At 37.7% G+C, this 12825-nt stretch overlaps 1 protein-coding gene across 2 annotated transcripts in view; it reads right to left on the bottom strand.

Annotated features, from left to right (window-relative positions):
• LOC121299788 (protein mono-ADP-ribosyltransferase PARP8-like) overlaps positions 1–11843 on the bottom strand; it is an 82428-nt gene extending 70585 nt beyond the window's left edge. Inside the window, exons 1-2 of one of the 2 annotated variants that reach the window (XM_041227859.1) lie at positions 10931–11843; positions 10169–10223 (exon numbers count right to left, since the gene is read on the bottom strand). In XM_041227859.1, the coding sequence (XP_041083793.1) occupies positions 10169–10223; positions 10931–11021 (146 nt within the window). In that variant the 5' untranslated portion in view covers positions 11022–11843. The remainder of the gene's footprint in view (positions 1–10168; positions 10224–10930) is intronic. The other variant, XM_041227867.1, reaches the window with a different exon arrangement.
• Positions 11844–12825: the final 982 nt, after the last annotated feature.

The following is a 12825-nucleotide window of genomic DNA, read 5'->3' as shown; positions in this document are numbered from 1 at the left end:
ACAGCACTGATATTTATGATTAAATATTGACAGTACATGTTTCAGGGGAAGCTCTAAGATATGAGCTAAATTGAAGAACTGTGCTGTAAGCAGGAAAGTATGACAGAGCCTACTGGAGCTTTTGTTTTTCATTGTTTTTTGTGTACTTCTGAGGTGTTTCTTTTCTCTGGTTTTTATTATTATTTGCTATATATATATACACATACAATACCAGTCAAAAGTTTGAGTACACCTGCTTCCATTGAGTATAACTGCTATTCCATCAGGATTACGGCTAGTTGGGCAGTCCTTCATTCTTCAGCAAGATAATGACCCGAAACACACCTCAAACTTGTGCAAGAACTATCTGGCGAAGAAGGAAAGTGAAGGACAACTCAGTCTAATGACCTGGCCTGCCCAGTCTCCAAACCTCATTTCCATAAAACTTGTATGGGACGAACTGGACAGAAGAGTCAAAGCAAAGCAACCCACAAGTGCCCTACACCTCTGGGAATTGCTGCAGAAGAGCTGGGAAGACATGTCGGGTGATTTCCTGCTGAAACTTGTTAACCGAATGCCTCGTGTTAGTGAGGCTGTTAATAAGGTTATACATAGTCCTTGCACGTTTAGGTTATTACATATACACAATGTACCAAGTAGAAATGCACATGTTCAAGGACCCAGCCCACTCCAAACAGCCCAGCCTATTGCCAGGAATGGACTGGGCTGGTTGTAGACAATCTAGGTGTGAACTGCTAGTCTATGAACCTGGAGCTGGTTTCTATATTGTGAGATTCCAGTCTAAATCGGAATTGGTGTGGTGTTGCAATACGACAGGTAGGCTAGCAATGCCGTATGAATCACACAGCACAAGGACAACATGTATTGTGAATGGTCTTGGAAATCATGTCTGCATTATCATTATTCTTGCAAGAGACAGAATCTCATTTTAAACACCTCATTTTCTACCTACCATGTGTGTCATTTTATATATTCTTACGTAATTTACATTGACCAGTTATTTAAGGCTAATGAAATAATCACCTAAATAATGATTAAATCTGTCAGAACACATGTGACATGTAAAAATTTAAATATAATGAATTATTAAGGGAAGCTGTAGGTTCTGATAGGAGACCAAGCAGATAGTAAAATCAATAATGGCAGCTGCCCAAACAGCAACAAAAAGAAAACATTACAGCAGAGCTAGCTTAAATGACTGAAGAAGAATGGAGTCGTGAGAGTGGCAGAACAGGCGGAGGAGCCCCGCCCTGCTACACATCCTACAGTGCTTGCTCTCCACGTCCTATAGTGCTTGCTCTCCACACCCTACAGTGGCAGAAAGACATTGCGTAACACCCGTTAAAAGACTCAAGGTTGTGGTGTCATTTTGAAATGGCCCTGTCGAAAAGTGCCTGTTATCAGGACATTGTTAACTAACCTCACCTCAGATTTCATCATACAGTATCCTGAATGACTGTGCTTATGGGTGGGGTGTATGATCCTGTGGCAAAGCGTAAGCCTTGCACAATGAAATATGTAGTTTATTGTATGTTTTTGTGTTAATTGTTAATATTGATTTAATTGTTTAGCTGCTGTGGCGCTCCGCTGGGGACGATTACCCGTCTGCATGGAGCAGCAGCTGAAAGCAATCAGTTGTTCCAGCAAGCAGGTGGGTGTGTCTCAACGGAGCGTCAGTATAAAAGCACGGCGATCGCTGTGATCGGGGCTGCTGCAAGGCCTGCCGTTTTCACGGCACCTTTTGAGTTGTAGTTTGGGGTATTGTGTTTTATTTTGCACTTTTTGTACAGTTTGCTGTATTAGTCCTCTGTGCGTTACCATCGCTGGTAACGTCACGACCGCCTTTATTTTACTTTCGTTTTCTGTTTGTGTGAGAATAAACCCTGCACGCCTGTGCCGGCGTTTCAACACCACGTCTGTCTCTCTGTATGCTTGAACAGCGGCTACCCACATGCGTGACTCGAGGAAGACCCTGTCACAGATCCCTATAGACGTATATTATTTGTGCCATTTATTGTGATACGGTGAAAGTTTTCATTTAATGCGCACTACAGTACTTTCATCTATTTGTGGTTAAAATCCAAATAATAAGGTGCATCCCTTAAGTCTTAAGCTATGCGTTATGGCCGTCACTTTTTCATCACTGTGACAATCTGATTGTAGTCGCGTGGCAACTGCTTGCACAAAATGATACGATGAGCGCTCTCATTACGGAACACGTTGAGCCATCTTTATCAAGGTCCTTACACAAAAGCTATCACACAAATTCACTGTTTCAAGGGGGTAGTATTACCAGTGCACCCGGAGTGCACCGCCTGTATTCCCAAAATGAATTGTGCAATTACTGCTCATTCTGGCTTGACATGCTGTTATTTTTTTCTTTCTTGGTCTTTCCAAAAGCTCAAATATTAAAAATCAAATTCAGCAAGTGAATATGAGGCACCCCATCTCTACAGGCTGTAGCTGCTGAATCAGAGCCGTCATCTCCCTGAGTAGCACGATCCAAGTCAGCCTCTGAAAATCCCATCTCTACAGGCTGTAGCTGCAGGACCAGAGTCATCATCTCCCTGAGCACCCCAAACAGGATGGCACTGGGTGATGAGACAAATGCTTGGGACGTGCAGCTATACACTTACTGGCGAGGGGAACTCTACAGCATGTGAGGCCCTGTTTCAATTTTTTCAACTAAAAGAATGTATTTCTACCAAATTAAATTACAGTAGAGTCAATTATCTGATCTCTGATCAACCGTAGTATTGAATCAACAGAACGCACCTGTAATCGTGATGAATTACGTGTGATGTATTACGCACACAGATTCTGCTGCTAAAACGGCTACGAGATTTAGCTGCCAAAAAAAGGACCAGCAGACTGAGGCAAATAAAAGTCACAGAATTATTCAGACCACCAAAACCTTAGATGGAGCATTGTGTGCTTTAAATTGTTGCAGTTAAGCAAACTAACAGTCACCTCGTTCTTGATTTTTCTTCTATTTCATCAGTAAGGGCTGGAGAGCCTGATTATGTTATTGAGCAGCTTAGAACTTTTATTTTATTCATTTCAATTGCACATTATTACAATGCCTTAGCAACAAGTATCAGAGTATAGAAACATTGTACTAAATTTTTGAAGTTTAATGATTCCTAATACTCTGTAATTTGTCACAGTTGTACTGAATTGTATTCTTTGATGATTTTCAAAGTTTGGTATATGGTACGTTTAATTTCAGTATTTTATTACCTGTAGGTGTTAAAGTTTTTTAGTGAATTGCATTAATTTAATGATTTGGAAAGCTTTGTAATTTTGTTTGCTTAATGTGATAGAACAGGTTACTAGTTATATATCATCAGTAGGTACTTGTGTATCTTAACTTCATTCTAAACATTATTAAAGGTAATTATTAATACCTGTTCAATTATCCATGCAAATCCATTATGCAAACTAGTATCGGTCCCAATTAGTATGGATAATTGACTCTCTACTGTACTGTTGAGCGGAATGTCCCTGAAACATGTAATCAATGTCCAGACATCAATATACAGGACTAATGCATAAAAACCACAGTTTATTTTTGCAGTATTAGTAAACACTGCGTAGTTTTGAACATACAAATTCAACAGAGGATAGCACGCAGCTTTATGCTGTTTTTATAGGTATTGTTTCTGAGACTTAGAGAGGTTTACTAGCTCTTGTCTTTTCTACACAGTAAGTAGCATAAATTAGCGATTTGGATTTTAGCTCTGTTTGAATCATTAGACTACATAACATTTCTGTAATAATGCAATTAACGCTAGCCCTCTAATCAAAACAGACCATTATCGTACCCCTGATGCTATTATTTTTTCATATTGCTTCACTGTTTTTATAAATTGATTTATATATACGGCTTAATTTAGTAATTTATTTGATTTAATTTAGTTTTTTTTTTTTCTGTCAAACAACTTAATGGGCTTTTAAACAGGCCAAGCCTTCATTTTTCACATACAAACGACACTGCAACATGTTAATAAGCGACTAATCTTTATTAAAGCTATAATAAAAAATAAAGCATTTTGCTGGACACACTATTACAATCCTTATGACGAGTAATTGTATTTAAATTAATAAAGACGAGTCACAAATGAAAAAGTAAGACTTAAAAGCCCATTTAGTGGTTTCACAGAAGAAGAAAAAATGTAAATTAAACTAATTTTACTATTAACGTGTTTCTCAGTTGTGATTGAGATTAACAGGTATCAATTGCATTTAAGGAGAGTAGAAAACCTGATGCAAAAAACCTATTTACAGACATATAGTGCCAAGAAAAAGTTGTGAACCCCAATGATAATTATGGAAGTAGTTCCATAGTTTTACCATGATAGCCTTCTTGAACCAAAACCAACAGAGTTTATATTAATCAATTCCATGTCTTTAGAAACAAAATGATGTATGAATTAGACAAACAGTGAGTAATTAAGATTCAGGGTATGTGAAAAAGTAAGTGAACCCCTGGTTTTATCAGCTCAATTAAGGGGTTAATTAGAATCGGGTGTAATAATAATTTGATAGATCTTCAGGGGTGTGTTTGGGAGGCCCCACCCTATATACCCGCATAACTGAGGCAGAAGTGTTAAAGGGACTAGGAGCTCTTAAAATAAACAAATCCCCTGGGCCGGATGAGATCCTCCCAGTAGTACTCAAAGAAATGAAAGAAGTAATTTACAAACCGCTAACCAAGATCATGCAGCAGTCTCTTGACACAGGGGTGGTACCGACAGACTGGAAAATTGCAAACGTAATACCGATCCACAAAAAGGGAAACAAAACTGAACCAGGTAACTACAGACCAGTAAGCCTGACTTCTATTATATGCAAACTTATGGAAACTATAATAAGATCCAAAATGGAAAATTACCTATATGGTAACAGGGTACTGGGAGACAGTCAACATGGTTTTAGGAAAGGGAGATCGTGCCTAACTAACTTGCTTGATTTTTTTGAGGATGCAACATCGATAATGGATAATTGCAAAGCATATGACATGGTTTATTTAGATTTCCAGAAAGCTTTTGACAAAGTCCCGCACAAAAGATTAATTCTCAAACTGAACGCAGTTGGGATTCAAGGAAACACATGTACATGGATTAGGGAGTGGTTAACATGTAGAAAACAGAAAGTACTGATTAGAGGAAAAACCTCAGAATGGAGTGTGGTAACCAGCGGTGTACCACAGGGATCAGTATTAGGTCCTCTGCTATTCCTAATCTACATTAATGATTTAGATTCTGGTATAGTAAGCAAACTTGTTAAATTTGCAGATGACACAAAAGTAGGAGGAGTGGCAAACACTGTTGCAGCAGCAAAGGTCATTCAAAATGATCTAGACAAGATTCAGAACTGGGCAGACACATGGCAAATGACATTTAATAGAGAAAAGTGTAAGGTACTGCACGCAGGAAATAAAAATGTACATTATAAATATCATATGGGAGATATTGAAATTGGAGAAGGAATCTATGAAAAAGACCTAGGAGTTTTTGTTGACTCAGAAATGTCTTCATCTAGGCAATGTGGGGAAGCTATAAAAAAGGCTAACAAGATACTCAGATACATTGTGAAAAGTGTTGAATTTAAATCAAGGGAAGTAATGTTAAAACTGTACAATGCACTTGTAAGACCTCATCTTGAATATTGTGTGCAGTTCTGGTCACCTCGCTATAAAAAAGATATTGCTGCTCTAGAAAGAGTGCAAAGAAGAGCGACCAGAATTATTCCGGGCTTAAAAGGCATGTCATATGCAGACAGGCTAAAAGAATTGAATCTGTTCAGTCTTGAACAAAGAAGACTGCGTGGCGACCTAATTCAAGCATTCAAAATTCTAAAAGGTATTGACAGTGTCGACCCAAGGGACTTTTTCAGCCTGAAAAAAGAAACAAGGACCAGGGGTCACAAATGGAGTTTAGAAAAAGGGGCATTCAGAACAGAAAATAGGAGACACTTTTTTACACAAAGAATTGTGAAGGTCTGGAACCAACTCCCCAGTAATGTTGTTGAAGTTGACACCCTGGGATCCTTCAAGAAGCTGCTTGATGAGATTTTGGGATCAATAAGCTACTAACAACCAAACGAGCAAGATGGGCCGAATGGCCTCCTCTCGTTTGTAAACTTTCTTATGTTCTTATGTTCTTATAAAGATCAGAAACTTTGGGAGTTTTGTCTTCACCATACAGGTGTGTGGAAACATGTCATGCCACAATCAAAAGAAATCTCTGAGGATCTCAGAAAAACATTTATTGATGCTCATCAGTCTAGAAAGGGTTACAAAACCATTTATAAGGATTTGGGGCTCCACCAATCCAGTGTCAGACAGAGTCTACAAATGGAGAAAGTTCAAGACAACAGTCACTCTACCCAGGAGCGGTCGTCCTACCAAAATCTCTCCAAGAACAAACTGGAAAATCATCAAGGAAGTCACAAAGAACCCCAGAGTAACATCCAAGGATCTGCAGGTCACTCTCGCCATAGGCTAACGTGAGTGTTCATGACTCAACTATCAGAAAAAGACGGAACAATGGTGTTCATGGAAGGATAGTCAGGAGGAAACCACTGCTCTCTAAAAAGAACATTGCTGCCCATCTGAAGTTTGCAAAAGAGCACATAGATGATCCACAAGACTTCTGGAACAATGTTCTCTGGACAGATGAGTCAAAGGTAGAACTTTCTGGCCTCAATGAGAAACGTTATGTTTGGCGAAAACCAAACAATGCATTCGAATAGAAGAACCTCATCCCAACCGTCAAGCATGGTGGTGGGAGTGTGATGGTTTGGGGCTGCTTTGCTGCCTCAGGACCTGGACAGTTTGCCATCATTGACACAACCATTAATTCTGCATTGTAGAAGATTCTAGAGGAGAGAATGTCAGGCTATCCTTCCGTCAGCTGAAGCTGAACCGAAAGTGGGTCATGCAGCAAGACAATGATCCTAAACACACAAGCAGATCTAGAAAAGAATGGCTGCAGAAAAAGAAATTCCGCGTTTTAGAATGGCCTAGTCAAAGTCCGGACCTAAACCCCATCGAGATGTTGTGGCAGAACCTGAAGCAAGGTGTCCATGCAATGAAGCCCTCAAATGTCACCGAGTTGAAGCAGTTCTGTAGGGAGGAACGGGCCAAAATTGCTCAAAACCGATGTGTGACAGATTGACCAAAAGTTACAGGAAATGCTTAGTTGAAGTCATTGCTGGTCAAGGGTGTGCCACCAGTTAGTTATTAAATCTAAAGGTTCACACGTGGATATTGAATGTTGAATCATTTGTGGATAAATAAATGTTGAAAAAGTATCATGTTTTTGTTTCATTTGTTTAATCTGGTTATCTTTATCTATTATTAGGACTTAGATTAAGATCTAATAACATTTTAGGTTTGAAATATGTGAAATATGTGAAAATCCTAAGGGATTCACAAACTTTCTTGGCAATGTATATGCGGTAATTTATAGAAAGCTATTTATTTTAAAATTCTCAGAGCCCTTGAAGCTTCCCCCAAGATGGCTGACTCCCGGTTTTCTCCTGCTGTCGAAACTGTACATCGAGGGGGACGAATACTACCCCCCTTACACAGCATCTTTTCAAAATGTTTTTATTTTAACGTTTAAACGTTTAAACTATATTTTTTTAAAGTTTTAACATTTATTAAATTAAACTGAATCTAGCACACATAATTGTGTATTAAACTATACTTATTTAGCAATGCTATGTTTTTGAAGTTTCCTGAACACACATTCATGCCAGCGAATACTGTAAAGACTGCAGGTAAATTATTTGAGTTGAGACGAGGGTGACAGTACTCAAAATTTCAAACACATATCATTGCTAAATCTGTATAGTTTAATAAATAAGCATAGTTTAATAAACAGTATTTATTAAACTAAATAAATACTACATTAGAGAATTTCATTATTGCAAATGAAGGGTTCCAACACTACATCGCCACCAGTCAGTTTGATTTCTGTTGCATTGTGAATTCTAACACGATTACTTTCACACTGGCGTACTTTGAGGGGGAAAAACGTTACAGTTCACCCTCAATCGAGTCGAGGTCACCCTTTCAAGTGAACCCTAGTCCTCTTCTTTGGCGAGCATTCTGATGAGAAACTAATATTCACCGAACTCTAGTGCGAATGATCCTCCCCAAACAAACTTGGTGTGAAAGACCCCTTAGTCAACACTGCCTCTGTTCAACTGAGGGAACCCATTTGGAGGGGAGGTGCTATTTTTTCCATTAGGCTGGTAGTTAATCTATGCTACTGCAGCCCATTTTTTGGGCCAGTTAATACATTCAGGATGGGGTAAAATGTGTGCCGCGGCAGAGTCCTACTTTACACCCCCCCCCCAATTTAGGGCTGCATCTTGATACATGTCCCTCATTGCGTATTATAAGATCTATCTATACTATACAGTAGAAGAGAAAATTTAAAAAAGATGTCACAAAAATAGCACATTTCCATTTGCAAAATTCAGTCAAACTTGAATTTTTTACAACAAAAGACAGCACATTAATCAATTGCTACTTCAAAATTAAGTACATTGTGTAATAATAATAATAATAATAATAATAATAATAATAATAATAATAATAATAATAATAATAACGTGACAACCCGGCAGTCAACCCGGCAAGCACTCTGGAGTCTTAAATATTCAAAGAGGGCTTTTTTTAAAAATCAGAATAATATTTTGCTCACAGTTCATCGTTGGATTTAATGCAGCATCAAGTCTGTTTTGCTGCACACAACTCTCTATCCTATTGTTGTCTTCAGATATTAAAAAAAAAATCCAAACACTGCTCTTTTTTTTAGATATATTTACTGCAGGTTGACTGGACGTTACACAGCACTGGGAAAATGACTGTCTCAGTGCTCTTGTGTCATTAGTATTGTAAGCTCGCCTGAACAAACATTACATTCTGTGCTGGAAGAAATGCAAGCATTAATATCGGTGTACATTGTCGACTAAAATAACAAAAACTGCCGATCACCTATTGTGTATTTTTTTTCCTTTTATCGGTGCCGTGCTGGTAGGCTATCGATTATCGGTGCACGCCTTATATATGTGTGTGTGTGTGTGTGTGTGTGTGTGTGTGTGTGTGTGTGTGTGTGTGTGTGTGTGTATGATTACATAAATATATCTAACATACTGCAAACATTGACATCTTCCCGTGATATGATGTTACCACATTATAACATATACCCTGCAACACCTGATGCTAGATATTCTATATATATGTTTTCTTCTTGTCAGCAAGAAGGAATGGGAGCTTCATGAAACAGAATTAGTGATTCACAGGACAGGAAGTTAATACATTAAAGTATTCATTGAACCTGGAAATGCAACTGCAGTACATTGCTGAAAATATTTTCAACGCAGCAGAATTTTCTAAAAGACTTGTATTCTGCACCTACTTTGAGCGTATAAGGTTGCAAGGTTGTTGAAACAGAAATTCATGTTACCCCTTCTGGTAGATTTTTAGCTACAGTATTTAGACATGTGCAGAACACAAATACACTCATAAGCTTTTTGGATTAAATACAGGATTTGGACACCTATTAGAAAAGCCTTGCATGAACAAACCTGACTCAGGTTTAAAATCGCATTCCCAGGAAGAGCATCACACATTACTGAGGATTTACCAAACTTAGCTGCAGATTTCCAGCCCCCATCTTTCTTGAATAACTCTCGAGGCAGTAACCATTCAGAACACATTGGACCCCGATTTATTTTCCTATTTATTTATGGTATCCCAAGTTTAACCACTTGCAAAATGTCTTTAAAACCGTATTGACAGTGTGATGACATTCTATTTTTTTCCAACTTCTCTACAGTATCCTGTATCATACAAATAGTTAATACCTCTTTGTCAGCGCAGTTTCGGATCGTGTAACATCACCTTTTTAGAATTTCTGTTTTGGAGTTTTGCAGTTAAGTGTTCCTGTGAACCCACTGCCATGTTTGGCAGTATCAAGGCACGAGTGACTTGTCAGTTTGCCTCTTGCGTGGGTTTATGTTCGAAACTTTTGTTCTAAACAATTCGCAATATGTTAAAATAGATCAGCGGCATGTTGAAACTACAGGTTACATTAATTTAAAAAAGAACACGCGCGTTATGTCGTTACTGTACAAATGGATACATTACCTTTTAGAGCCCCTGGTGTCGGTGAATGTAAAGGTGGCGTCTGAATATCGAAAATCTGGAAAGGGCAAAATAATGTGTCAGGTAAGACTGCAGGAGAAACTTAATGCAAACCCCATTAACAATAGCAAAGAAGAAAAAAAAGCACAGCCGCAGGAAAAGCCCCTTTTTCAACAAGTGCAGTTTCCATGGCAACATCAGAAGGGATTTCACAGTGAAGGAGGACAAATATAGACAGATATTGAAAATCAGACTAAATAAAACACATAAATTCTAAAAAACAAAAATGAAATAATAATGTTTATCGAATTCCCGCACAATTATAGGGTTGCAAAAAAACGCCATGACTGACATGACATATATATGTCCTGGCCTTTATATATATATATATATATATATATATATATATATATATATATATATATATAATATACTATATATATATATTCATAATCCAGGCGTTCGCTGTTATGAAAACAATGCTGAATTAACACCAGACAGATACACATATGCCACAACATATAGATACAGTGTGTCATTCACAGACTGCCAAACGTTTATTTTGCATTGTGCAACAACACTTAAAATGCGAGTTATGTATCTGAAATCGTGTTAGAAAATACAGACGGTTTTAAGACGCATTTTACCTGTCATTATTAGAGGTCTATGCAGTGCAAAGTCGTTTCATTGCAACAGTCAATAAACACCTTAGACAATAATATCACGTACAGTAACCGTCACACAATAGAAAAGTAGAAAACTCACCAGAAAACAGGCAGTCCTTATCTGCCTTGCACCTCTGGATTACAATGTCGACGTCTTTATGTATTCTCTCTTGTCTTGAACACATCCCCATGAAATAAAACTCCCTGGATGGCTTATTGTGTGCTTTACTCTGAAACAATAGTCGAGCGAATGTTATATTCCACACAGTTTTTTTTTTTTTTTTTTTTTTTTTTGTTATATATGTATTTATTTATTTATTTATTTTTGGTAACGCAAAATGATCTTCTTGTATAATGTGCCCGTTTTCTAAAATCTCCAGGTGTACGTCAGACGAATCCTGCCTTCTTTCTGCACTGTTTTATCTTTCTCGCAACAATAGATTCAAATGAAAAGCTCTACTCGGCACCTCCTCTCTTCTCGATGTATATTCATACAGATAGCTGTTTCTACCGGAAGCCACAATCTCCACTCCACATCACACAGCGAAACCCAACAATGGCGATTTCGAAAGCTACAGCAAGAGATGCATTGCTGGTCTTAAAGCGAAACTAACACTTTATCAGGCCGTACTTATTACGCATGGACTAAAACAATATGATCTGTACAGGTGGCAAATACACGGGCGCATATCAACTTGTTTGTTGCATAGCACCTGTGAATGAGTTATAAAAGGTGTGGTGGTTATGTACTGTACCATAATTATACCATATAGTGTGCCCAGTTTATGCTCCTTGACTCATGAATCTGTGGAACATACATAGAAACAATTTTACTTTTGAAGCTCGACCCATCTTCATTAATTGACTGGCACGTTTGCCTGAGCGCATTTTATATGCAGGGTTTTCCAATGATGCACGTTTTCAAGTAGACTGCTTAAACTTGAGGATAGAGAGATCTTGTTTTCATTGTTTAACATGTAACAGAGTTCCAAGTGAAGATCCGCGTTTTGATCATATAATTGGTATTCTTTCTATTTGAGAACAGACGTCAAATGGTGCATTTCAATTAACCTGTCTCATAGGAAGAAAATAGGTGTAATCAGTACCTGTGATCAAAACACAACTGCAAAATACAATATGGATAGTGTATTAATGTAAAATGCCAGAATATATTTTTACACATTTTTTAAACTTTAATTATATGTTTAACTTTGCAGTCCTGCTGTTTATTTACAGATGAGGTTAAAACAGTACTTTGTTGTTTGCAAGGGTTTGTGTGATATGGTTTGCTATTTTCCCTCACGTTCTCCCTGTACTAGCAAGAGATAATATATACAGTATCATAGTACCAGATGAAGAATAGAAATACTAGCTCTTTTTTTTTGGACCTGTAACTTTGCTTAGTAGAATCGCATGGTTACTATAATCAAAACATGGGGTTTGATGTGTGATGCTAATATGAGAAATGCAATGTATTTTTTACTACATCCCTTATCCTTATTGCCACACTGAGAGCAGAAACAATTAACCCCTTAATGTACACAAGGAATTGAGCGGTTTTTAAAATGGTTTCTTCTTAAAATACATTTAAGAGTGGCTTAAGTATCATGACCAGATCCAACCTGTCAGTACACTTAGACTCTGTTTTGTGCACCTCATTGCAAAAATAAAAAAGTTAGCATCATTTTATTTGTGGGACACATGGCCCCAGTGCCTTAAAGGGTTAAGTGATGAATCACATGCATATCATTGTACAGACTCTCTTTCTTTCAGAGGTATTTTGGTATTTTTAGTTCAGTGTTTAATTAAGTATTTCCAATACTGCAGATTTTCAAGTAGACTGCTTAAACTTGAGGATAGAGATTTGGTTTTCATTGTTTAACACATAACTGTTCCCAATAGAGATCCGCATTTTGATCATCCTATATGGTACCAGTATCCTGCGAGACAGTCAGCATGCTTTTAGGAAAGGAAGATCGTGTCTAACTAACCTGC

This window comes from Polyodon spathula, chromosome 2 (genome assembly GCF_017654505.1).
Source record: "Polyodon spathula isolate WHYD16114869_AA chromosome 2, ASM1765450v1, whole genome shotgun sequence".
In the NCBI taxonomy this organism is placed as follows: Eukaryota; Metazoa; Chordata; class Actinopteri; order Acipenseriformes; family Polyodontidae; genus Polyodon; species Polyodon spathula.
This window is presented reverse-complemented; position numbering and strand designations above follow the sequence as displayed.